The sequence below is a fragment of the Rhinolophus ferrumequinum genome, chromosome 6 (genome assembly GCF_004115265.2).
Source record: "Rhinolophus ferrumequinum isolate MPI-CBG mRhiFer1 chromosome 6, mRhiFer1_v1.p, whole genome shotgun sequence".
NCBI classification, from domain to species: Eukaryota; Metazoa; Chordata; class Mammalia; order Chiroptera; family Rhinolophidae; genus Rhinolophus; species Rhinolophus ferrumequinum.
The window spans coordinates 45,524,841-45,551,782 of NC_046289.1; the positions used below are offsets into that span (position 1 = coordinate 45,524,841).

Consider the following 26,942-nt stretch of genomic DNA (forward strand, 5'->3'; position numbering starts at 1 on the left):
ATGGTCCATGCAGGGGCTCTGGGGTCCAAATGGTCACAGATAGGCACCAGATGGAAGTAGGTAGGGTCAGGGAAAAACTGTTCTTACTAGGTGACAATCCTGTGCCCACAATTCTTTGGTTCCTTGCCCCTGCTGAGGTTCTCTGAGTGTGCTTTCAGAGGCCAGAGAAGCAGAGTACTTGTCCTATTCAGACCAGGCACCCCCAGCTGAAAGGCCCGGTGGCCTGTGTGCCTGAGAGAATTTGGAGTATGGGCCAGGGCCAGGGGAATGTGGGGGATCACAAGCAAGCTTAGCAGCACACACCACCCCCTGAGCCACAAAATGCTGTCCAGATGTATAATTCCCCCTGGCGCTTTCCCAAGGCTGCCCCCAGTACCCACCCAGCTCCCTACCCGTCTCTCTGTTCTGGCCTGTGGAGCCCCAAGCCGCTGTCCACTTGGCCCATCACCAGGCCCTGCAGCAATCTTCCCTGAAGGATCTGGAAGTGAAATCCCAGCCTCTGGGAGCTGCCTGGGATGTGGGGAGGGGAGGAGAAGGCTGAGCTTCCTCATGCTCAGATCTGGTTTCGCTGCTGCTTTCCGTGGCGCACTGCCACAGGCTGAGCCACCAGCTGTGCTATATAAGGCCCAGTGGCTGGACCGCTAGAGAGAAGAAGACTTGGACCCCCAAGCTGAGGAGTCCTGCTCAGGACACGGTGAGCTCCACTCCCTTTCTCCTCCCCCATCCCTGCACCCACTAACTGGCTCAGCTATCTCTGCCCTCCCTGAGCACCCTCAATTCCCCCAGAGAAGACTCTCCTTTCTGCTTTGGAGTTCTCTTACCCCATTGGCCCAAAGTCCTCTCCTTCTCCCATCTGAGACCAGGGGCCCTTAAATGGCCCCAGTCAGGGGTCTCTGTAACTCTGGGCGCCCTGCTTCTTCCTGTGGTCAGCCAGTCTGCTTTGTCTGAGAGTTCTGAGGAGTGTAGGCTTGGAGTCTAACTGGCAGAGCATATGCTGAGAGAAAGTTCCGTGGACTGCCAGAGGGAAATGGTTTTTCCACAAAGTTCCTCAGGCCACCTTGGCCTCTCAGACAGTCCCAGAGTGGCCTCAGACTGAATGCTGTGCAGGCCGGCGGCATGCTCTGCTCCCTGCTCAGAACCCGAGCTTGGCGTAAGACACATAATAGCTGGAGACCTTGGGGACAACCCATGCTTCTGTCCCCTGGGCTGAGAAACAGCTGGTGGTGGGGATAGCAGGCTTAGAGCTAGATGGTCTGCAATTGAGATTGGTCTGTTCTTCCCATGGGACCGCCAAATACTTTTTCATCTTTCTTCCAGAAAGGAGGATCTTCCCCTTTCTGACGATATTCTGGACTTTGGCCGTTGAAGGGAAACACTTTTGAGATCTCCAGGAACTAATCAGATCGGCTTGAACCAGAGCTATGGGAAGAGAAAAATGAGCAGGAGCCTGGGCCAACCCCACGAGGCCTTGTCTTTATTGCCGGCTGCTTTCCTCTTCCTGCTCCTGCAGCCTCTAAACCCACAGGCAGCGTTATTGGGGAGCCCTGGCCTCTCACAAGGCCCTCCTCCTATTCTCCTTCAGTGTGCTCCTGGCTGTGGAACTCCCAGCCAGGCCTCCACAACAAACGGGCCAGAAATGTGTTAAGCTGCAGCCTGTGCACATCTGGGAATGTGTTCTTGGAGGTGGTATGTCTAAAGCATCTGTGCCCTCCAGCTTGCTGGCCCCCTGAGGGGCCACTGTGGTTGGGTCCGGGGTCTTATGGCCCTAGTATGTATACCCTTTGTGCAAGAGTGTGAGCCCCACCAAAGGATAGCAAAAACGTGCCCCGACGCCCAGGTTCTTGGAAATGATTACTGGGTTACCAGAGGTTGCTGGGAGTGACCCCAGGCCCTTCCTCACTGGCAAGGAACCTACTCTCCCTTTGTGCCCCATGTTGATGTGGGGCTCTGGAGCCTCAAACCAGAGTGTGAATCCAGGTCTGGCCTCATCTGAACTCAGATTCTGAGCCTCTGCACTTCCCAAAGCTGCCTGCTTGGGAAGGTGTCACCCTCCCAGAAGATTTCATTCTGTACACCCTCCCACCCTTTACAGGTCAAGAAATAGTTCTGCTCAGGACATCAGAGGTGATTCAGAAATGTGGAACCTGACAAGCTTTGTTTCTTTTCAGGTCATTGATTCTGAGAAGATTCCTGGGAGCACGTTCCAGGGGCGACCTGACTCTGTGCAGTACCCTCAACCATCTCCTGTCATGCTCCCTACAGGGCCTGGGGGAACGATGGTGGGGACCAAGGCCTGGATGTTCTTCCTGGTTCTGGAAAGTCACTTCTGTGTTGGGTACAGGCTAGTATCTGCTGTCTCCCAAATCTCCCACTTGCCATAGTGAAGTCCTGTCTGGTCTGGGACCCAAATATGCATCTGCCTTAAGCCACAGCAATGACCTTAAGACCTGCGGCTGGTTTATAGATTTATTCAAATTTTATATCCTGCTTGTTTTCCCAAAGGATTTAGATAGTTCCCAATATTAAAACTCATGGAACAGAATCTTTAAATGAGGAGATGCGCTGTCATTCAGAGGGAGGGAAAAAAATAAGAGGGTTACCACCCCTGCATTATAAATTTAGCTCGAGCTTCCTGGCAGCCAATGCAAAAAGAAACCGCAAGAGATTACTGAACTCTCAGAATCAGGTTTGGGGTTTGGTCTGTTTTTAGTTTCATGAAAATGCTTCGGCCTAAAGCTCAATTTCATTTAGACCCTGCAGCCAAATTTTCACAGACAGCCAGAACCCTGTTTGGTTTCCTTGTCCCTCTGACTCCATCCTCTGGTGACACTGAGTTCTTGAAGGAACAGGTAGAGAGAATTTTCTTGGTGCACTCCCTGAGGCAATCGAAGTGTCAGAGCTCCTAGCACTCCCTGTATGCTCTCTTCCTATCTCCCTTTCTTTTCCCGATTTCTAACCACGTGCTCAGGTAAAGCAAAAATTGCTCAAAACCCTCCTTTAAAGCTGCGTGCCCTGCAGGCTTGTGACCACAGATGTAGAAACAAAGGCTGGCTCAGCATCTTGCCTAACCTTGTGTGTGCCCACCTCCTGCCTTCCTCTTTCACCCCGACAGCTGTTGTTTTGTGAAGGTGATTACATTCAACCAGCTTAGTGGCAATCAGAGTTTGTTTGATGAAAAAGCTGCTATCACCCCATTAATGGCGTAGAGAATTCTGATTTGACTCCTCACATGAGAGTTAATTGCCTTTCAAAGCTTTTGCAGGACTCTGCTGGCCTTTCTCCTTCCCATTCTGAGCCCCCAACCCAGCCTCAGGTGGGGTGGGATTTGAAGCTTCCCAGGCCCTGAGACCTTGCAACCAAGCTCAGGGACCCTGCCACCCTGGTGTCAGAAAATTGAGGACCACTGTCCCAATGAGGTCAAATGAGTACTTTAGGGGAAGATGGGCTCCCAAAGCCAAACTTTGCCAAGGAAAGGAAATGGACATCTTTTGTCCAGGCATTGAGCTAACGGGAGTTGCTAAACACTTACTCAGCAAAGCACTCTGCATTAGACATTGTTCTAAGTGGATTTTATGCATGAATTTAATATCCCCACAATCCTCTGAGGCAGGAACTATTATTGTCCTAATTTTGTGATGCAAGAGCAAGAGTCAGCTGAGTTAAGTATTTGGCCCAACGTCACACAGCTAGGAAGTGGCAGAGTTTCTGGAGCTCACACTTTCCATCTCTGTATACTTCAGAAATGTTCATGTTGCGTTAACCTCATGGACTCTTAGGCCAACCAGACCACCTGGGGATGTGGGAATTCATATCTCCACTTTATAGATGAGGACAATAAGGCTCGGTTCTGGTGAAAGGACAGACCCAGACGCTAATGTAAGAGCCCCCCACCCCCACTGGCTGCTCCACTGCATCCAAAGATCCATTTCTAGAACAAAAGCAAAAAGAGAATGACCATTTGTTGAGCATGCACTACATGCCGGGTCCCTTTCCATTTATTATCACCCTGAACATGCCCCGGAGCTCTACGATGTAGTGATTATTAATACAGCCCTATTTTATGGGAAAACAGATTTAGAGGAATAAAGATCTTAGAAGGTCACACAGCCAGTGAGTGGCAGAGTGGGGATTTGAACCCATGTCCAGAGCTTATGCTCCATCTAACACATCACACTGCTTCCTGCGTCTTGAGAGGCTGGTAGCAGGACCATTGCTGCGCCCCAGTAACTAATAGTCCTGATCTCTCACTTCTCCTCCTGGCCCTCAGGGAGGCAGATGATGCTCACACATTCGGTGAGAAGAGTCCGGCCAGGGAAGAGGACCTTCAGTAATCTCTGCAAGCCTGCTGATCCCCTGAAGAGTGAGTTGTGGCTGGAGCTGGGAGGGCTCACCAGGAAGGTGTTTACTGAGCTTGGGTGTGAAGTCAGAGTTCCATGGAAACCCACTTTTACAAGGTTTTTGGCCTACATCTCTGCCTAGGCAGAGGGACCTAGTTTATAGGACAATCCAGAATCACGCATCGGCCCGATATGTTCTACGACTTCTGTAGGACTTGCTGAGGCCAGAGCATAGGCTAGTGGGGAGAAAGGGGAGTGATGAGGATGGAGAGATAGCAGGGCCAGCTCATGGCACCCCAAATGACTGGCCAAGGGAGTTAAAGCTGGACGCAAAGCCACATGAAGAAAGCTCACCCTGACTACAGGGTCAAGAGGGTGGGGATGGAGTCATGGGGAAGACAGGCAGGAAGCTACTGACATGGTCCAGCCAGGCGGCTGAGAGCTTGAATGGAGCCCTTGACAGCAGAGGGCAGGAGATTGGAGAGATGCTGGAGAGACAGATGTGGTAGAGCCTGAGACCAATGGAGCTGGGGCGGGTGCATGAGACATATGGGGGATAACTCCCAGGAAATGAGCAGGAAAGGGAAACTGGAACTCACCTGGGCCCCAGGACCTGCTCCTTGCCCACCTGGCTCTACCTCTCAGGTCCTGGTGAGTGGACAACATGGTTCAACATTGACCACCCAGGCGGGAAGGGTGACTACGAGCGGCTGGATGCCATTCACTTCTACTATGGGGACCGTGTGTGCGCTCAGCCCCTGCGGCTGGAGGCCCGGACCACTGACTGGATACCTGCAGGCAGCACTGGCCAGGTGGTCCATAGCAGTCCCCATGAGGGCTTCTGGTGCCTCAACAGGGAGCATCGGCCTGGCCAGAACTGCTCCAATTACACTGTGCGCTTCCTCTGCCCACCAGGTGAGCCTGAAGGGCCCCCAATCCCCACCTCCCACCAGCCTTGGCACAGGGAGAGGCCAGGACCTGCCTCTGGCCATGGGAACTCTGGATATCACAATATACTGCTTCAACTCCTTACTGCTAACCCACCAATGTCATGAATGGTCTGTGTTTCTGGATGCTCTCCATTCAGTCCACTTCACTGGGTGCATGTGGCATGGTGGGAAAGACCACAGGCTCTCAACCTGGGCTGCTTGGTCCCACATCTGAGCCTGCCAGCTGATCTGATTTCCTTAGGCAAATTTCCTGACACTCTCTGTGCCTCAGGTTTCTCACATGTAGAACAGGGTTATATTTAAATCTTTATAGGATATATATATTTTTTAACTTTTATTTATTTTTTTAAGTGTGTTTTTCCAGGACCCATCAGCTCCAAGTCAAGTAGTTGTTTCAAGCTAGTTGTGGAGGGCGCAGCTCCCAGTGGCCCATGTGGGGATTGAACCGGCCACCTTATTGTTAAGAGCACCGTGCTCTAACCAACTGAGCTAACCGGCCACCCTATTCATAGGGTGTTCCTAAAAAACGAGGATTAAATAAGATAATGAGTGAAAGGAGCTTACCCAGGTGAACGTCATTAAATGTTCGTTTCTATTTAGTTCCCACGTGGCCAGGCCTGTGCTAGTTATCTACATCACTCGACGTTTACAACTGACCTGTGAAGACTCTCTAGGCTGATATGTTACTCCAGGTTCCGAGAGGTTAGGTAACTTCTCACACAAATCAACAATCGCTAATAAGTGGAGAGCTGGGGTTTGAATCCATGTCTGTGTTTGCAGAGTCCAAGAATGTATGCTCTTTAATGCCCTCCCTGCCCGCGCTGGATAATACAGAGCCAGTTGCAGGCCTGCCCACTTTATGGATGGGCACCCTCCCCTCTTGGGGTTTCCACCAGTGCATACAGCCTGACCCTGCAGGCCCGGCAGCGGTGGTGGTTCTCTGCAGTGGGAGCTCAGGCTGGGCAAGCGCCCTGGGCAAAGTCTGAGACCCTCATTCTTGCACCAGAGGTGAGGAGGGGTGGGCAGAAGCAGGCTTGATGTCTGAGTCGCTGAAGTCCCAGGCCCTGGTGGCTGTTTCCGCACTGATGGAAAGGGCAGATGGTGCTAACCCTACACACATCCCAGGACAGCGTATCAGAGTCCTTGGCCAACCAGTGCTTGGCCAACAAGCCCTTCTCAGGGCCGCCCCTAGCCCATATGGTGTCATTGTGTGAATTGCAGACACCACTTCCTCAAGACTCTTGACTTCCATCTGTTGGAAAAATCATTGCAGTAAATATAAGTATCAGTGACATCTATGATGTAAACAGAGGCCCTGCTTTCTGAGAAAAAACAGCCTTGGGAAGATTTCCTGACAGAGTCCCTGCGGGAGGGAAGTCAGACTGTCTGCCAATCCTGTTTTGCAGGTTCCCTGCGCCGAGACACAGAGCGCATCTGGAGCTCATGGTCTCCCTGGAGCAAGTGTTCTGCTGCTTGTGGTCACACTGGGGTCCAGACCCGAACACGCAGCTGCTTGGCAGAGACAGTGTCACTGTGCCGTGAGGCCACTGAGGAGGGTCGGCTCTGCATGGACCAGGCCTGTACAGGTACTGCCCTTGCTCCTGGTTCTGGGCAGGGCATGGGGCTGAGTTTGAAGAAGGCTAGAATAGAGGGTCAGAATGAGATGGATTCACGTGTTCATTCATTCATCCATCAAGTATTAACTGAGCAGCTATTTTGTGCTCTGATGGGAGATATAGAGGATAATGTGGGAGCATAGAGCAGGGTCTATTAACATAGCTTAGGGGAATCAAGGAAGGCTTCCTGGAGGTGTCATGAGCTAAGTCTTGAAGGATGGGCAGGAATTAGTCATGCAGGCTGATAAGGACAGTAACAAAGACCTAAGGAAGAGGGAAGCATACGTAAGTCAACAGGCTGAGATGTGGCTGAAGGAGGGCCAAAACCCATATAGGCCCTGCTAATGTGGTCCCTTCCTCCACAGCCTGTGACCTGATCTGCCCATGGGCCAGGTGAATGCTGACTGCGATGCCTGCATGTGCCAGGACTTTGTGCTGCATGGGGCTGTCTCCCTCCCTGGGGGTGCGCCAGCCTCAGGGGCCACTGTCTACCTGCTGACCAAGACGCCTAAGCTACTGACCCGGACGGACAGTAGTGGGAGGTTCCGAGTCCCTGGCTTGTGCCCAGATGGCAAAAGCATCCTGAAGATCACAAAGACCAAGTTTGCTCCTATCAAGCTCACAATGCCCAAGACTAGAGTGAAGTCAGCCACCATCAGTGCAGAGTTCACAAGGGCAGGTACTTAAGTTCTCTGGGACAGGGCTGGCCTTTTAAGTAAAGGGATTACAATGCTAAGAGCTGGTTTCCCAGCTTGCCCAGAGTAAAACGCAAAATCTTTACCGTGGCCTATAAGGCCCACCAACATCATATGCCCCCATCATTACTTCTCTGCTCTCTGCTCCTATTTCCCTCTTCTCTGCCCCATGAATCATTCTACTCCAGCCACAGTGTCCTTCTATCTGTTCTTCAAACATACAGGCACACTCCTGCCTCAGGGTCTTTGCACTTGCTACATACTTTGCTTCGTGTGTTCATCCCCCAGATATTGACATGACTTGCTCTCTCAAATGAGTTCTTCCCTGGGCCACCTTACCTAAAATAGTCATTACAGTACAATGTGAAGTTTGGAGGACACAGAGAGAGAAAGAGGCTGTACGAATTCAGAAATGGTATAGAATGGCCAGAAAATTCTGCTGGAGGCAGCAGAACAGGAATATTGCACTATTTAAAACAGCCAACTCTGGTTGTGCTTGAGATTGTAGTACTTGAGAATCTTGGCTGGAACAAGGTCCCCTTGATTCTTCACTGCTTCACCCAGATGCTGCTTGAGAGGCCATTGAAGCAGGTCTGCGTGGACCAAGCCTGTATAGGTACTACTCCCGGTCCTGGACAGGGTATGGGGCTGAAGCAGCCTAGAATAGGTTAGAGGGTAAGACTGAGATGGACTCATGCATCCATTCATTCATTCATCAAGTGTTAACTGAGCATCTGCTTTGTGCTCTGATGGGAAATACAAAAGGATAATGTGGGAGCACAGAGCAGGGTCAATTATCATAGCTTAGGGGAATCAAGGAAGGCTTACTAGAGAAGGTATCCTGAGCTAAGTCTTGAAGGATGGGCAGGAATTAGTCCTAAAGAGGAGGGGAAGCATATGTAAATCCACAGACTGCAAAGGAGGGCCGAAACCGAAACCCGCATAAGCCCTCCTGATGTGGTCCCTTCTTCCATCGCTTGTGACCTGACCTGCCCGTGGGCCAGGTTGAGGGGTTAGAAGGGGTAGATTCCATTCTAGACCAGTACCCTAACTAAGACATTTAGAGAGGGGCTGGTGGGGGGTGACATTTTAACACATGTCAAAGCACCTGAGATAACAAGGCTCTGGAGAATCTGTCATAAAGAAAAACCCCAAATACCATTTCTCATCTTCTGTCCCAGAGTCTCCATACATTGTGAAGAATCCCAAGACAAAAGCACGGAGAGCTGGGCAGAATGTGGCTCTGTGCTGTAAGGCCACGGGGAAGCCCAGTCCAGATAAGTATTTCTGGTGAGTATTCTGCCAGCTACCCTGCCCAATTCTCCTCTGGGCAACCAGAGCTTTCACGCATTGGGTCTGGTCTTATTAACCATAATAATAACCAACAGAATAAAGTTACAAGAAACACCCTGATGCAGAGCCTGGAAGTTGGCACTTATAAGTGGGTGCCAGCAAGGTTGAGGCTGACCAGACAACCAGCAAACCCTGTTGTGGTCCTCTTGAAGCTGGGTCCCCACAGAGCAGCTCTGGTCTTGGGATCCTGACTTGCATGTCCTTGAGACACAGAACAAGATTCCTCAGCCCAGCTTCCCCGACAAAGGCAAACAAGGTCAGAGTCCCCAGTGGCTGTGAGTCCTTTACCCTTCATGAACATTTTATAGCCATTATCTTGTTTAACCCTCCCAGAGATTCTGTGTAGTCATCTAGGAATCACTGCTCCCATTTTATTGACCAGGAAGCTGAAGCTAAGAGAGGTGAGATGATTTGTCCAAGGATCCAGTGAGTGGTAAGGCTGAGACTCAGTCAAGTCCCTTGATTACCAGGTCAATCAGTGCTCTTAAATGAGCCGAGTCAAAGGTGGTGTTGACATCGTCAGGGACCCATCCACCATCTGTCTCCCTGGCTGTTTGCTCCTGGCACTTCCCCCTCAGGCTGCATCTCTCCATCCCTTGCAGGTACCACAATAACACGCTGCTGGACCCCTCCCTCTATAAGCATGAGAGCAAGCTGGTGCTGAGGAACCTGCAGCGGGACCAGGCTGGGGAGTACTTCTGCAAGGCCCAGAGCGACTCAGGGGCTGCAAAGTCCCAGATCTCCCAGCTGACTGTCATAGGTAAGCCTGTCAGGGACCCTTGGAGCACCCCAGTGGGCATATTTGGACAGTAAAAACTTGGGTTTTTCTGTGCTGTGCTATGCCCTCCAGGACACAAAAATGTCACAGACCCCAATCTCACCCTCATGGAGCTGCCACTCCAGAAGTGGTGAAGAAATGTAAATAAGAGACAAGTAAGGTAGAAGAATGCAGCTAAAACAGGAGATAAGGGTCCATGTACTCTATAGATGAAAGACAGAGACCTTCCCGGTGGGCGTGACCATGGATGGCTGTCTGACGGAGCAGTATTTCAGCTGGGGCTTAAATAATGGTTCTCAGTTTTGGCTGCTAAGTTTTTAAACATATGGATGTCTGGGTCTTACCTCCAGGGAGTTTGATTTCATTGGTTTGGGATGTGGCCTGGACATGCAGTTTAAAAGCTTCCCTGGGTGATTCTAGTTTGTAGCCAAAGTTGTGAACCCCTCATCTTAAAGAATGACCAGGGGCTGTGTGTATGGAGATGGGGGCATTCCAGATTGAGGGAGCAGCGTGAGTAAAGGTATAGAAGTGGGAAACTGAGGGGGCTTTACAAAAAAGGGTGACCTGATTAGAGCTGGCTTCAAGAAGTGAGCTGGAGGGGGAGAGACTCGACACCAAGACAAATTAGGAACCTATACTTGGAAAGTGATGGAGAAGGAGGACAGCTTAGTAATTGGCCTAAACAAAACCAAACACAAGGCAGAGGAAGAGAAAATTTATTGGAAGGATTCTGGAATATTTCACGGACTCCAAGAAAGTTGAGCAACAGACCTCAAGACACAGGGCACTTGGACCTTGGCAACAGTGAAGCCCCATTAGCAGTGGTTCCCAACCCATAATACCAACGCTCCCCATTTGTCACAGTTATTTGTAATACTTAAAATTTTTAACACTTTAAATTTTAAAAATGTTTTTCTATTTTGAAGTAAACTTTAGAGTCCAGTTAGCTACCTAAAATTATCTAGTATATATGCCCATGGCCCTAACTATAACATAAAGGAGAAATAAAAAGAAAATAATTGTAATACAATTTTAATTTAATTAATTTTAATATATGTATTTCAATATATAAAAGCTTTGGCCTAATAACACAAGAATGCCAACTAAGAGGTCAGACACTTGCATTTGAATCCAGTCATCAAGAAGGTGACAGCTACAAATATTGATGGATACAGAGGTATCATTTTGGTGGTTCACATTTCTTGGGTAATATTGTAGGTACATGATTTTTCTGAGACAAGGAACAATTCTTAGTATTTTTCCAACTGAACAAAGTACAATCAGGAGCATTTGCGATTTGGCTCCCCAGCAATTGTCTTCAGTTTGGGCTCAAATAAACTTGAAAAAAAAAAAAGACCCACCAAAGTACAATCTTAGCTTCATTTTCATGATAGTTGCATTCTTGAAAAATTCAATGCATGGAAAAACCATGTAAAAATTCTAGGCTCTGATCATTTTAAATAGGTTTTCCACCTACATGAACGTCTGGTGGGACATGTGAAAGTCATGCAGGATACAGAAAAATTCTTTATGTAGAACAGTGCCAGGCTTTGTAGGACACAGAGCAGCAATGCCCCCACCCACTATATGCCAGTAGCACTCCCAATTTTGGTGGTAACTCAAAACATCCTCATAGATTTTCAGGATGCCTCCAATGAGGACCATTACTCTAGTGGTCTCAGTAACCAAATCTGTTTCCCCACATATAAAATGGGCTTAGTCATACTTGTTCCATCTCCTTCCGAGGAGTTCTGTGAGAGTCAGGATCGAGGATATGCAAGTATTTTGAGAACCATAAAGCACTGCAAAGGGGTGAGATTGAGGTGCCCTTTGTGTAGGAGATGAACTTACATTTCATATCCACACCATTTCCCTCCACAGCCCCTGATGAGACCCCTTGCAACCCAATCCCTGAGAGCTTCCTTATCCGGCTGCCCCACGATTGCTTCCAGAATGCCACCAACTCCTTCTACTATGACGTGGGCCGTTGCCCTGTCAAGACCTGTGCAGGGCAGCAGGATAATGGGATCAGGTGTTGGGATGCTGTGGAGTACTGCTGTGGCATCTCCAGAACAGAGGAGCGGGAGATCCAGTGCAATGGGTACACGCTACCCACCAAGGTGGCCATGGAGTGCAGCTGCCAGCGGTGTACAGAGACCCGGAGTATCGTGCGGGGCCGTGTCAGTGCCGCGGACAATGGGGAACCCATGCGCTTTGGCCACGTATACATGGGGAGCAACCGTGTGAGTATGACTGGCTACAAGGGCACTTTCACCCTCCATGTCCCCCAGGACACTGAGAGGCTGGTGCTCACCTTTGTGGACAGGCTGCAGAAGTTCGTCAACACCACCAAAGTGCTGCCCTTCAACAGGAAGGGGAGTGCGGTGTTCCATGAGATCAAGATGCTTCGGCGGAAAGAGCCCATCACCTTGGAGGCCATGGAGACCAACATTATCCCCCTAGGGGAGGTAGCTGGTGAAGACCCTGTTGCTGAGCTGGAGATCCCATCCAAGAGTTTCTACAGGCAGAACGGGGAGCCCTACACAGGAAAAGTAAAGGCCAGTGTGACCTTCCTGGACCCTCGCGATATTTCCACAGCCACAGCTACTCAGAGTGACCTGAACTTCATCAGTGATGAAGGAGACACCTTCCCCCTTCGGACATATGGCATGTTCTCTGTGGACTTCACAGATGAGGCCACCTCTGAGTCCCTTAATGTTGGCAAGGTGAAGGTCCACCTTGACTCAAACCAGGTCAAGATGCCAGAGCACGTGCCCACGATGAAACTCTGGTCACTCAACCCAGACACAGGGCTGTGGGAAGAGGAAGGTGACTTCAAATATGAAAGCCAAAGGCGGAACAAAAGAGAAGAGAGAACCTTCCTTGTGGGCAACATGGAGATCCGAGAGAGGAGGCTCTTTAACCTGGATGTCCCTGAAAGCAGGAGGTGCTTTATCAAGGTGAGGGCCTACAGGAGTGAGAGGTTCTTGCCTAGTGAGCAGATCCAGGGGGTCGTGGTCTCTGTGATCAACCTGGAGCCCAGGACTGGCTTCTCGTCCAACCCTAGGGCCTGGGGACGCTTTGACAGTGTCATCACGGGCCCCAACGGGGCCTGCCTTCCTGCATTCTGCGATGACCAGTCCCCCGATGCCTATTCTGCCTATGTCTTGGCAAGCCTGGCTGGGGAAGAACTGGAAGCAGTGGAGTCTTCTCCTAAATTCAACCCAAATGCAATTGGTGTCCCTCAGCCCTACCTCAACAAGCTCAGGTACCGTCGGACTGACCATGACGACCCACGGGTTAAGAAGACAGCTTTCCAGATCAGCATGGCTAAGCCAAGGCCCAACTCAGCTGAGGAGAGCAATGGGCCTATTTATGCCTTTGAGAACTTGCGGGCATGTGAGGAGGCACCGCCCAGTGCGGCTCACTTCCGGTTCTACCAGATCGAGGGGGATCGGTATGACTACAACACTGTCCCCTTCAATGAGGATGACCCCATGAGCTGGACTGAAGACTACCTGACATGGTGGCCCAAGCCAATGGAGTTCAGAGCCTGCTACATTAAGGTGAAGATTGTGGGGTCAGTGGAGGTGAATGTGCGATCCCGCAACATGGGGGGAACCCACCGGCAGACTGTGGGGAAGCTGTATGGAATCCGGGATGTGAAGAGCACACGGGATAGGGACCAGTCCAACGTCTCGTCTGCCTGTTTGGAGTTCAAGTGCAGTGGGATGCTCTATGACCAGGACCGTGTGGACCGCACACTGGTAAAGATCATCCCCCAGGGCAGCTGCCATCGAGCCAGTGTAAACTCCATGCTGCATGAGTACCTGGTCAACCACCTGCCACTGGCGGTCAACAATGACACCAGTGAGTACACCATGCTGGCGCCCCTGGATCCACTGGGCCACAACTATGGCATCTACACTGTCACTGACCAGGACCCTCGCGTGGCCAAGGAGATTGCGCTTGGCCGGTGCTTTGATGGCACATCTGATGGCTCCTCCAGAATCATGAAGAGCAACGTGGGAGTGGCTCTCACCTTTAACTGCATAGAGAAGCAGGTGGGTCGCCAGAGCGCCTTCCAGTACCTCCAAAGCACCCCAGCCAGGTCCCCTGCCACCCCCAGCACGATCCGAGGAAGAATGCCCTCCATGAGGCAGCAGCAGGCAAGTAGGGATGGCCAGCGCCAGCCTCAAAGGATGGTGTCGCTGAGGTTTCCTGGGGTTGCTCAGCAGCCTCTGAACAACTAAGTCTTGTGGTGCTTCTCTTCTCCACCCACCTCACGTGACAGCCATGGTGAGACTAACACACAAACTGTCACTTGGTTAATTTAAGCACATCTGTTCTGGTGCAATTTGCTTGTTTGTTTCTTCATGCCTTTATTTACTCTTTGTCCCATGATACTGATAGGCAAGTAGCCCCCAAAATGGCAAAATAAAGACTCTTTGATATGTTCTTTAAAAGAAACACAAGAAATTGGCCATTGGCAAACTCGGTGGCTTTGACTGTTCTTCATTTACTGCCATCAATGAAAATGTCCTTCCTTTTCTTTTTGCATGGTTTTGCCCACTTTTACAATCATGATAATCTGATGTTGAAGATCAAATAATCAATATAAAGCATATATCCTGGCCTTGCTCCACAGGACGTAAGCAAAGGCTCCACTGCAGTTCATACACATAAATGGTGGTGAAATAAAGGAATAAACTATAATATTTTTACTTAAAATATAAATAACTTATTTATTTCTTTGCTGAATCTGGAACTCTCGTGCACATTCAATGTTAAGCTATTAAATATAGGGTAATCATAGTTCTCTACCAAGTCTGGAAAGAACATCTTGTATTCACAACTGCACCAGGTTGCTAATTTTATTAGCATGTTTCCCTTTACATTTGCTTTTGTTCTTGCTAGAAGCCCAGTGTAGCCCAGAGCAGATGTCAATAAATGCACATTTTGTGCTTGATTTTGAGGCTGCTGTCCTGTCTTTTAACCATTAGTGAGCCAGCTGCTCAGAGAGACACATGGGACTCTGAAAAGCGGTCACAAGGTGGCATGAGCCACAGCCCCCCTAAGTTACAGGGCTGGGGAACTAGGCACACAACTCCACAGTCAAGTTTGTTCTCATGGATCGTATTTTCCACTTGTACAGAAGAGCAGAGATTCCTGGAGTTGTGAGCATGTTCTGGGCTCCTGAGCAAAGCTAAACTCGTGTCCGATTTTTTTTCTTTCTTTCTAATACTGGGGAGCTTATACAATGGCTTGGCCCAGGGTCCAGCAAGCTGGCCAAGCGGTCCTTCAGCAGTCCCTACAGCCTGCTGCCTCCTCCAGCTGGGCTGGCTGACCTCACTCAGAAATGATGGGCTTTTTCTTTTTTCCCCCCAAGCTCTTCTAAAGACACCCAACTTTTCCAGATGCCAGATCTCTGTTGTATGTAACAGCCCCTGCCCCTTGAATAAAACAACTGGTCCAAAAAGACAGGGTTTTGTTTTTGGAAAAGGTGTTTGGTTTGAATTAGTAAATCAGAGGTGGGTGGATGGTGTCAGAGTGATCTTGGAGGCCATCAACAGTCAGGCCCAGACTGCCCCTCTCCCAACCCCTCCAGAATCGGTCAGGGAGCAGGCCACAAGGAATGGTATATAATTATATAAAGAGTATGTAATCAGGACAAAAGGCTTGCCTTGATCCCCTGGCCAGCTCAGTGCAGCCCTTTTTGGCCACCTCTTACCTGGACTGGATTTGACTCTTGGATCAGCATCTGCCCAACTCCCAGGGGTTTGGTTCAGAATCAATTAGAAATTGCTCTGGCTGAGCACCCCTTCCCCTGGACCTCTGAGAAAGTGATCACATGCAGGACTGGGACCTCGTGGCCTTGTGATTACTCTTTGACCCACTTCCAGACTATGCTTACCAGGAAGCAGCTTTCACTGACTGCTTGTCTGGGGGGGGGGGGCGAGGAGGGGAGGTTGCCCCTGCTGAGGGGTCAGTGTTTAGCTATTTGCAGCACAGACGCCTTGCTGCTTCAGAAGTGAGTGCGTGCTGCGTTACCCTGACCTCCCAGCTCCCGTCCAATTCATGGAATGGGGGCACTGGGAAAGGCGAGCTGACTGGGCTCCCTTTCTGTTCTCCACTGAGGGTCTGAATAAATGAACTCCAGCTGATGGCAGCTGGTACCTGACTTTTTTCTTCACTCACCAAACATTTATTGAGTGCCTGCTCTATGCTAAGCCATGTGTGCAGGTAGACAGACCTTTATGAGTATATGAAATATACTACACAGAGTGGCACCAGACTTGGCGGGAGTGGTAGTCAGAGGAGGCTTCTTGGAGGAGGTTACATCTAATTTGAGATCTAAATGATAGCTAGCAGGAGGTGGCTTGCTCAAGGTGTGGATGTCAGGAGCAAGGGGCACAAGCAGAAACAGCTTGTGCAAAACCAGTGTGTGAAGGCTGGGAGGGAATGTTAGATACCTCTCTTTCAGACGAGGAAACGCTGTTGAGCTCATGACACCTAATTTCTAAGCATATTGCTTCCAAAGACAGATGTGCTGCTTGCTAGCTATGTGACTTTGTTCAAGTTGGTTTCCCCTGGACTTCATTTTCCTTACCTATAAATGAAAGAGTTGGTTGTATACCTAAAACTAATACAATGTTGTATGTCAATTACATCTAGGTAGGTAGGTAGATAGATAGATAGATAGATAGATAGATAGATAGATAGATAGATAGATACAAAAATATTTTTAAATGAAGGAGTTGGTCTAGATGAGAGTCTAAACCATCTCTAAAGTCCTTTCCATGATTTTCAGTGAGGCTGAGAGCACAGTTCCCAGGATGCCTTTGCTTCACCAAACTGCTGATGATTCACTGGGTGTTCCCTTCCCCTGCGGAGACTGTACACTGGATGGACAAAACGTTCATTTCAGAAAAGCCCTGGGGTTTCTGTCTCTGCCTGCTGTATACTGGCTGATCAGTCAGTTACTGCAAGTGGACTGTATGAGGATGGACACCAGCTGGCAGGGAGGGAGGAAGGGCACAGGCTAGAAAGCAGAGGGCCAGTCAGGCTGCTTCTGCTTCCAACCATGGAAGTTTTCCAGGCAGAATGCTCTCTAAAGTTTAGAGAGCTCTAGCAGCTAGGGTGCTAGAGGAAGATGTCACGAGGCTGTCAGGACAAGAACAGAGTCTTGAAAGATTGAGAAAACATAGACAAGCCAAGTTGGAGTCAGTGCAGGGGCAGTGCAGTTTCAGACCAGGGATTGGCCAGAACCAAGGAGTAGAGGTGGGACCCCACACTAGAAGGCTTTTGGTTAGCAGTAACAGATGTGCCAGCAGATATCAGGAAGGACTGGAAGCAGGAACTGCAAAACCATGAGGATCTAGGCCATCACTATCTCTCGCTTTATTCTCTTATTCTCTTTCACACTCACCGGTTTTTGCTCTCTTCCAGTCTCTAACTCAGTCTTGCTCTACATGCTCTGTGTCTCAAATTGTCTCTCTGACTCTGTTTCTCTGTCCTCTCTGGTCAGTCTATTTCTCAGTCTCTTCTCTCTGTAGGAACCTTTAATTTCTCTTTGCAGATCAGCTTTCTCTACTCCCCTGGGTTTATAGAAGAGGTGGCCATCTTCTCAAGTCAAAGAAGAGCCAAGCCCTAAGCTCAGATTCCTTGGAGAGAGAATCTGATTGGCTCAGTTTGAACCTGGGCTCCACCTATAGTCCAATCAATTGTGGCCATAGTGGGGGTTAGAGCATAAAGGGCAATCCTATTGTACAGTCATAGTTACTGGGGAGGTGGGGGCAATTCTCAAAGAAAGGGAATCCTGATGAATTGGGGAGAGACACCCCAAAAGGTGAATACTCCAGGGGATAGTGAGCAGATCGTTGGTGGCTTACTGGGAGTGTAAGGTTTTTCATTTCCAAACATCAGGGAATTTTAAATACATCAAATGAGATCTGAGTTGTACGTGTTCTTTGAAATCTGAAGTCTTGTCTTGCTTCATGACTTAGTACTTGGTCAGTTTTTGTAGTTTCCATGTGCGATTAAAAAAAAAAAGTGTATTCTTTAATCACTGGTGCAGGACTCTCTATAAGACCATTAACTCAAACTTGTTAGTTGTTCAGTAAATAAGGAGTGTGTTGAAATTGTCCACTAGATGATGCACTGATCAATTTCTCCCTGTGATTCCTCAATTTTGGCTTTCTATATTTTGAGGCTATTTTAATGGATGCCTATTTTGTATTGAATTTTCATGACTTCTTGTTAGTTGAATCTTTTATAGTTATGTAGTTATCTGTTCCATAATGCTTTCTTGTCTTAAAGCCTATTTTGTCTATTAATATAGCTCTCAACTTTCTTTTGGTTAGTATCTGCTGAATATATTTTTTACTTTTTAACTTTATGTGTCTTTTTAAAATGTGTTTCTTATAAACAGCATTAAGGCTGGATTTTAGTTTATTTTATCCAATCTAACAATCTGTCTTTTAACTAATGAGTCTAGTAAATACATATGGTGATTAGTTATATTTGGACTTGTTTTTACCATATCACTTAGTGGTGTTTTTTTTTTTTTAAATCACTTTTTTTCTCTTTTATTGTCAGCTTTCAGATTGAGTAATATTTTTTATTTGTTTTTTTTTCCTTATATTGATCTGGAAGTTTTATACTTTTTCTATTCTTTTAGTGCTTTTTTTTGAAATTTATACACACTGATTTTAACAAAATCAAAATTAAATTGTATCTTCACCTCCTCAAACAATACTTTAATTCTTTTCTTGACCCTCAAAATAAACATTTCATTATTATTATTATTATTATTATTTAAAGATTTTATTGGGGAAGGGGAATAGGACTTTATTGGGGAACAGTGTGTACTTCCAAGACTTTTTTACAAGTCAAGTTGTTGTCCTTTCAATCTTAGTTGTGGAGGGTGCAGCTCAACTCCAGGTCCAGTTGCCGTTGCTAGTTGCAGGGGGCGCAGCCCACCATCCCTTGCGGCAGTCAAAACAGGCAACCTTGTGGTTGAGAGGACACGCTCCAATCAACTGAGCCATCCGGGAGCTCAGCGGCAGCTCAGCTCAAGGTGCCGTGTTCAATTTTTAGTTGCAGTGGGTGCTGCCCACCATCCCTTGTGGGAGTCGAGGAATCGAACTGGCAACGTTGTGGTTGAGAGCCCACTGGCCCATGTGGGAATCGAACCAGCAGCCTTCGGAGTTAGGAGCATGGAGCTCTAACCATCTGAGCCACCGGGCCGGCCCCAACATTTCATTATTATTTTAAACCATATTTTTAAAGATTTATTTACAGCTTTATCACTGTGGACCTTGCTTTTAAGGTCATTTTTCTTCTTCCTGAAAAATATCTTTTAGAAATTATTTTGGTGAAAGTCTGTTGGTAGAACTATCAGATTTTTAAAATTGGAATATAATCTACATACCATAAAATTCACCATTTTAAAGTGTACAATTGAATGGCTTTTAGTATACTCACAAAGTTATAAAAACCTCCATGACTTTCTATTTCCAGAACATTTTCGTCCCAGGAAGAAACCTTGTACCCATTAACAGTCACTCACTATCCCTCCTCCCCCAAGGCCCTAGTAGCGACTTTGTCTTTATGGATCAGCCTATTCTGGACATCTCCTATAAATGCAATCATACCACGTATGATTTTTTTATTTGGTTCTTTCATTTAACATAATGTTTTCAAAGTTCATCCATATTGTAGCATGTATTAATACCAATATTCCACTACTTTTTATGGCTGAATAGTATACTGTTGTATGGACATACCACTTTTTATCTGTTAATCAGTTCAACATTTGAGTTGTGTCCACTTTTTATCTATTTTGAATAATGCTGGTATGAACATTCCTGTACACATTTTTGTATGAACATATCTTTTTCAATTCTCTTGCAAGGTCATGTAGTAACTCTGTTTTGAGGAACTAACAAATTGTTTTCCACAGCAGCTTCCCGTTTTATATTCTCAATACTGCAAGAGGGTCCTAATTTCTCCAAGTCCTTGCCAACACTTGGTGTTTCTGCTTTTTTAAGTTATAGCCATCTAGTGAGCATGAAGTGGTATCTCATTGTCGTTTTGATTTGCATTTACCTAATAGCTAAAAATGTTGAGCATCTTTTCATACGCTTATCGGTCATTTGTATATCTTCTTTGAAGAAATGTCTATTCAAATCCTTTGCCCATTGTCATAGTGTGTTTGGGCTGCTATAACAAAAATACCAAAGACAGGGTGGCTTATAAACAACAGAAAAGGATTTCTCACTGTTCTGGAGACTGGGAAGTCCAAGATCAAGGTGCTGACAGATTTGGTGTCTGGTGAGAGTCTGCTTCCTGGTTCATAAATGCATGGTAGAAAGGGTAAGGGAGCTTTCTCTGAAGCCTCCTTATAAGGGCACTAATCCCATTCATGAGGGTTCCAAACTCATGACCTAATCACTTCCCAAAAGTCCCACCCCCTAATATCATTACACTGGGGATTAGGTTTCAAAATATTAATTTTGGGGGGGCACAACAGTCGATAGCACCCATTTTTAAAATTGGGTTCTTTTTACTATTGAGTTTTAAGAGTTCTTTATATATTCTGAATACTAGACCTTTATTAATATTTGATATGCAAATATTTTATTCCATTCTGTGGGTTGTCTTTTCACTTCTTGATAGTGTCCTTTGAAGCACAAAAATGTTAAATTTTGATAAAGCCAAATTTATTTATTTATTTATTTATTTATTTATGATTGCTTATGCTTTTGTATGTTATCTAAGAAACTGTTGCCTAATCCAAAGTCATATGTGTAAACTTACAACTATATTTTCTTCTAAGAGTTATAGTTTTAGCACTTACATTTAGGTCTTTGATTCATTTTAATTTATGTACATGTACGAGGTTGGACAATTAATTTTGTGAACTCATCCTAGAAAAAGTGCTACATACCTCATTGCTGAATATCACTACGGTCACCTTAGAAGTGACTACGGTCACCCTTGGGAAGCTATGCACCGATGCCAGCACCTTGTCCATCATTCAAAGCAATTTTGGAACTTTTCCTGGAATGGCCATTAGAGCTGTCGTATTACCCTTGATGTCCTGAATGTCATCAAAATGTCTTCCTTTCAATATTTCCTTTATCTTCAGGTAAAGAAAGAAGTCATTGGGGGCCAGATCAGGTGAGTAGGGAGGGTGTTCCAATACAGTTATTTGTTTACTGGCTAAAAACTCCCTCATGGACAGTGTCGTGTGAGCTTGGTGCATTGTCGTGGTGCAAGAGCCATGAATTGTTGGTGAAAAGTTCAGGTTGTCTAACCTTTTCACGCAGCCTTTTCAGCACTTCCAAATAGTAAACTTGGTTACAGTTGTTACAAATTCATAATGAATAATCCCTCTGATATCAAAAAAGTTTAGCAACATCATTGCAACAAGTTCGCGAATTTGATTGGCAGAACTCATAAGCATTTGGATGCATATACTTGAAGAATTTTCTTACTTTTTGTGACCACAATAATACAATAAAAAGTGTGTTTCATCCAGGAGGATCTAATAGCGAGCCCCGCAGAGTCAATAATTAAATGCATCGCTCCAGAACCAGACTACCTGGGTTCAAATATTTGTTCTTTTAGTTATTGACAGTACAATCTTGGACAAGTTATATACCTCTGTGTGCTTCTGTTTCCTCAACTACAAACTTGAGAAAATAATATGTACCTCATGCGGCTGTTACGAGTATCAGTTGAATATATATATGAATGCAGTATGTATTTGTTACTGGTATATAGTAACCACTGTATAAGTGTTTACTGCTATTACCGTGTACCACACTACTGGAAATAGAAAAGACTGAAAATTTGTGTAGATTTAACAAAATAACACTTCATTTTTGTGGCACTAGGAAATTGGATTGTTCTACAGAAGTAGTTTTCTAGAAAATTCAATTTTATTTATTTCAGCTCCAAAACTTTTAAACTTTTGATTGATTTTAGGTATAAATCTTTCTAATAAAGTATATATTCTCTCTTTAAAAGCAGAAATAACATAATTCAATCTTTTCTTGATGCCTTAGGAACACAATTATGAACAACAATTATTATGTTGGTATAATAAAATGCCAATGAGGGCTGATATAGACGTAAGAAATTTGACCAAGACCAAAGGACTTCAGATTATATATTCTTTTTGTTGAGTTCTTGCATCCATTTTTCTGTTTCCTCCTTTTTTGTCAGGATCTGAGGGAACCCTTTGGCTGTGGTCAGCATGCCTGCTTCTAGCACCTCTCTCTAATTTACTCACTTGTACGGTGGGGATCCATATGACCAAATCAGTATTTAAAATGAGTAAATAAACTCAGAGTGACATTCTGAAGGCCTAGGTACATGCAAAGTACATGAACTTTGACATGCCAACTTTGCAACATCTCTTTGGTGACTCAGAAGCCTTTTCTCTCGTTTCCTCATTATTGACTGATTTAGCAATGGTACCACTTCACACACAGCCCAGTGGGTGTTAGTGTATAAATAAATATTGCTTGCAAGGAGTACATGATTACAATTCTAACTGAAGTAACTGTCACTTTTATTATCTAATATTATGGCTAGTACAAGTTAATTGCAAATTGAAAAGGACTTACAAATCAAGGGTCCCTATCCTCTCTCTTTAATCTCTCTTTTTCAGTGTTGCATTAGAAATCAAGGAAGCTCATTTCAATGGTAAGGTATAATGAGTAGGGTGAGGTCATCAACAAGCTGGCTAAGCAGCACAATTAAAAAGGAACTTTTTACAGACATAAAAGGAAAGCCAGAAATTACACATTGCACAGTAACAAACATCTTTATTATTTAGTAAGCGTCTACTTTGTATTATGGGTCAAAGAATCATTTATTCCTCGCATTAACCTTAGGAGATCAAGAACACCCCAATTTATAGTTGAAAAAACAGGCTGACGAAGTTGAGTAACTTGCTGGAAATTACACAGCTGGTAAGTGACTCAGCTGGGATCCACACAGCAACCAGTTCTCCTACCCTGACATCTGTGCCCTTTACAAAATACTAAACAAGCATTTCATAGCACTGTCTTCCAGATTTGGTATACCAAAAGTTCCAATGGATTAGCTTTGAGATCACTTCCCTCCCTACCGTCCTCCACCCCATGGAGTCAAAGAGGAAAGACCTGGAGAGTTAGTGCCATCTGCTGGGCATCTCCCTGAACATCAGGGTGAAGGACTGTCCTCTAACTGAGGACAACCAGGGCCTTGTGCTATCTGAGGTCACCACCAGCCCCCAAGGACAGGCCCACGAGGACGGTGAACATCGTCCTGTAGACCCCTTGGTCTCCCTACAATACCAAGACTGGACAGTGACTCCCTGAGGGAGAAAGTGTTGGCAAGTGGAGGAAGCTTAAAAAAGAGACCTTGAAAAAGAAAGGCAAAGGCTTCTACCCCCACAGTGGAAACACACCTTATTCATTTCTGCAAATACACCTTAGCATCAACTGATTCTAGTAGTTTAGCAATAAAAAATAGATTCCTGAACCCACTCCAGACTATTTTATCAAAAGCTGTAGGGGAGGGGCCTAGGTATATTTAACAAACACCACAGGTCCTTCTTAAGAGAAGGAGATATGGGGGAGGGGCATCACTGCCTTCATGGAATGGCAGCTTTTTAGTCCCTGATGTGAGATATTTCTGGGTAGGGAGTAGAGATGCTGCAGACCCTTAAAATCTTACAAGCTTTTGGAGGAGGATATAGGGAAGTAATGAAAACAGTAGTGATTAGGATATGAGTCCTTGTTCTGCTCTGACCTTGGACAATTCACTTAAACCCTCTGTTATCTTGACTTTCTCAGCTACAAAACTGGAATGCAGTTAATAACAATACCTCACTTCCTGTGATAATCAGATGAGAGATTAGAGTGAAAGCACCCTGTAAAGTTCTATAGAATACTTTATTGTAGTTTTTTGAGTCTCATACTACCTACAGATATAAGCACTTGGATGTTTTTTGTTTGTTTTTGTTCTTATCTTTTAAAATATAAATGTTGAGTTCCTGATATGTGTCTGGTAGAATCAATGAACCAATGTCTGCTGATCTGAAGGATCAGTGTTCAGCCATGAAAAAGAAAGTCTTCATTAGAATGATGCCTCAATGAGAGGCTGTACCAGAATCTCTGGTGGAGGTGAGATTTTTATGGTTATCAGAAGGAGTCTTAGGTTAAGAAAGAAAAGATTGAGAAATAGTTTTTAAATCGAGACTTGGACTCTCTCTCTCTGTTTCTGACTCATTCATTATTTGACCTTCGTCTAGTCCCTGCTTTTTTATAAGCCTGAAAAACCCAGATTTTTAAATTGCATGATTCCCTGATTCTAATCTTTAAAATAATTTTCACTTAGCAACTCATGATGTTCACGATCCTGAGAGGCAGAATCAAATATAAAAGGACTAGAAGACTTTTATGTAAAATGGGGACGTGTAAAGTTACATGCCTTCAGCTATGTCGTGCACAAAAGATAAATAACTCAAGGAGTGAAATTATTTGAGCTGGAAAATTACATTTGACTTTCTTTTTTAAACACAATTAACCTGTCAGAGAAGAGCTGAAAGTAGGTGTGATGTGGAAGTATTTTGTGCCAAAGAGCCGATAAGATGTTACCACAGGTATTTGCCATAGTTCTTCTTGATAGAAGATCTATTTTATCACAGGGAAAATCTCAAATGGCTCTGTTTCCAAATCCAGAACTTGAGGCGATGGGCTGATAAGAACCTGACCAGAGGTTATCCATGCAGTGCCAAGTGAGAGAGAAGGGTCCAGTCTGGAGTCTCATTGCTCTTTGCCCAGACACCAAGCTATGCTCCATCTCATGGCTACCTGCCCACACCTGTGAATTTCAGGTGAGGGAATATATACTTGCAAAGTGGAACATGCTCCTTTGTCAAACAGCCAAAAATGATCCTTTACTTTTGAACCCTTTCCAACACAAATGTTATTTTATTTAAACATGACACCCCTGTGTGCTCAAATACCAAAAGGGAAGTCTTGGTACATCCCCATGGTACAAGTTCTCCAATTTGAACACCACTATAAGACTTACAAAGAGTCTAATACAAAGTTAGTGTCACAATCCATGCTTTTTGGGTGCTGATCCTAATAATCTGGGTATATTCTGACCTACAGAGCGTAGTTTTGGGGTATTGCATTGCAACTACCAAAATCATGTTGCCTGTGTGACGAAACCATCACCAGGCTGATGCCAAAGCCATATGACCCTTGTTCACACTGCTGAGAAAAAGTTAAACTGAGTTGTGTACAGTCCCCTTTGTTTTGTACTTCCTAGGGCAAAGTCTACTCTCTGCTAGTCAGGCATCTCTTGGGAACTCCTTCTGGGACACTCAGTCAGTTGGGTTAACCATTGTATAAATTTGTAGAATTTATGTCTATAAACACTCACTTCTTTGTCAATTTTAATTGGCTGATTGTATGTCAGATTTTCTGAAGACACCATCCTAGGTTTCTGCTAAGAAACATATTGTTGCAAGATGAGTACTTAATCAAGTGTGTACTGAATTTCTGCGTACTCAGCTCAAGTAATAAAATACCTGCCTTCAAAGAGCTCATAGTCCAGATGGAATATAGGCTAACACACAAAACATTAGCCCATAAATAAAATGAAATGCTCAATTTTCCTGGGAATAATATAAGGATATATTACAAAATATAATGATATTCTTATGTTATCATACCAGTAATAATATATATATATTACTGTCTTATATTTCCCCACTAGAATGTAAGCTCCATGAGAGGCACATTTTTTTGGTTCAATGTTATTTCCTCAGTGCTCAATAATTGGTACTCAATAAATATTTGTTGACTGAATGAATGAAAAGTCAAGTTCTTAAAATAAACAGAAAGCAAAGGCTTCATGGAGTGTCCTCAGATGAGCCTTGACTTCATTAACCTTTTATTCATCTTGTTTTATACCAATCTATAGATTTTATAAACTTTTAAAAAAAATTTTATTGGGGAAGGGGGACAGGACTTTTATTGGGGAACAGTGTGTACTTCCAGGACTCTTTTTTCCAAGTCAAGTTGTTGTCCTTTCAATCTTAGTTGTGGAGGGTGCCGTTCAGCTTCAAGTTGTTGTCCTTTCAGTCTTAGTTGTGGAAGATGCAGCCCAGCTCCAGGTCCAGTTGCCGTTGGTAGTTACAGGGGATGCAGCCCACCATCCCCTGCGGGAGTCAAACCGGCAACGTTGTGGTTGAGAGGATGCGCTTCAACCAACTGAGCCATTCGGCAGCTCAGCGGCAGCTCAGTGGCAGCTCAGCTCAAGATGCCGTGTTCAATCTTAGTTGCAGGGGGCGCTGCCCACCATCCCTTGCAGGACTGGAGGAATTGAACTGACAACCTTGTGGTTGAGAGCCCACTGGCCCATGTGGGAATCGAACCAGCAGCCTTCAGAGTTAGGAGCACAGAGCGCCAACCGCCTGAGCCACCGGGCTGGCCCCCAATCTATAGCTTTTAGCAAACAACTTATTTCTGTAATAAGAAGGAAATGTGCATAGAATTGAAATAGAAGGTAAGGTGGGATGAATATTGAAATTGGGTGTTAGAGTCGATGTGATCTGCTTAGGTCATTGCTAATAAGAGAGGTTTGTCCTAGAATCAATGGTTTTCAAACATTGTTTTAAAGCAGAACTCCATTTTCAAACAAAACCCCAATAAATGAAACAGATAAAAGCAGAGCTGTTCTGACTGACACTGGGTGGCATGGAGGAGACAGGAGAGGTCCACCTTCTTAGTCTCCTCACCCCCACCACAGAGCTATGGCTTCTGAGGAATTCCAGGAACACAATTTAAAAACACTGGATGGAGAGAACTTTAGAATCTCTCCTTTCTCAAAATTCTATTAATGGAGGCAGCTGAGGAAGACCTGGGCTCCTTCTGGTGTCTGCCATTTTAAGCTGAGGAGTATAAGGGTGCAGCTCCCCCAGAGAGAAAAAAACACAACATGCATGGCCTGGGCCAAGGTCAATGCCCCTTCTCATGGCCAGACCCAGGGCACTAGAAGCCACATTTCTCTGATCCAAGATTGATGAGGGCTAAATAACTTGTGTGAACTGATCTTGACTTTAGCTTGACCTCTTCAACATCCCCCACCTTCCCACCAAGCTCAAAACAGGCATTCAAGTTCACCTGGCAATTTCTCTG

The 26,942-nt window shown here is 45.7% G+C and overlaps 1 protein-coding gene across 1 annotated transcript; it reads left to right on the forward strand.

Annotated features, from left to right (window-relative positions):
- Positions 1 to 590: 590 nt before the first annotated feature.
- CILP (cartilage intermediate layer protein) lies at positions 591 to 14,704 on the forward strand. Its single transcript, XM_033109386.1, is given in 11 exon segments — positions 591 to 694; positions 2,169 to 2,318; positions 2,320 to 2,335; positions 4,268 to 4,360; positions 4,983 to 5,252; positions 6,694 to 6,873; positions 7,269 to 7,283; positions 7,286 to 7,582; positions 8,780 to 8,888; positions 9,554 to 9,711; positions 11,611 to 14,704. Coding segments are annotated over 10 exon segments (3,579 nt in total). The 5' UTR covers positions 591 to 694; positions 2,169 to 2,249; the 3' UTR covers positions 13,983 to 14,704.
- The last annotated feature ends 12,238 nt before the right edge of the window (positions 14,705 to 26,942 follow it).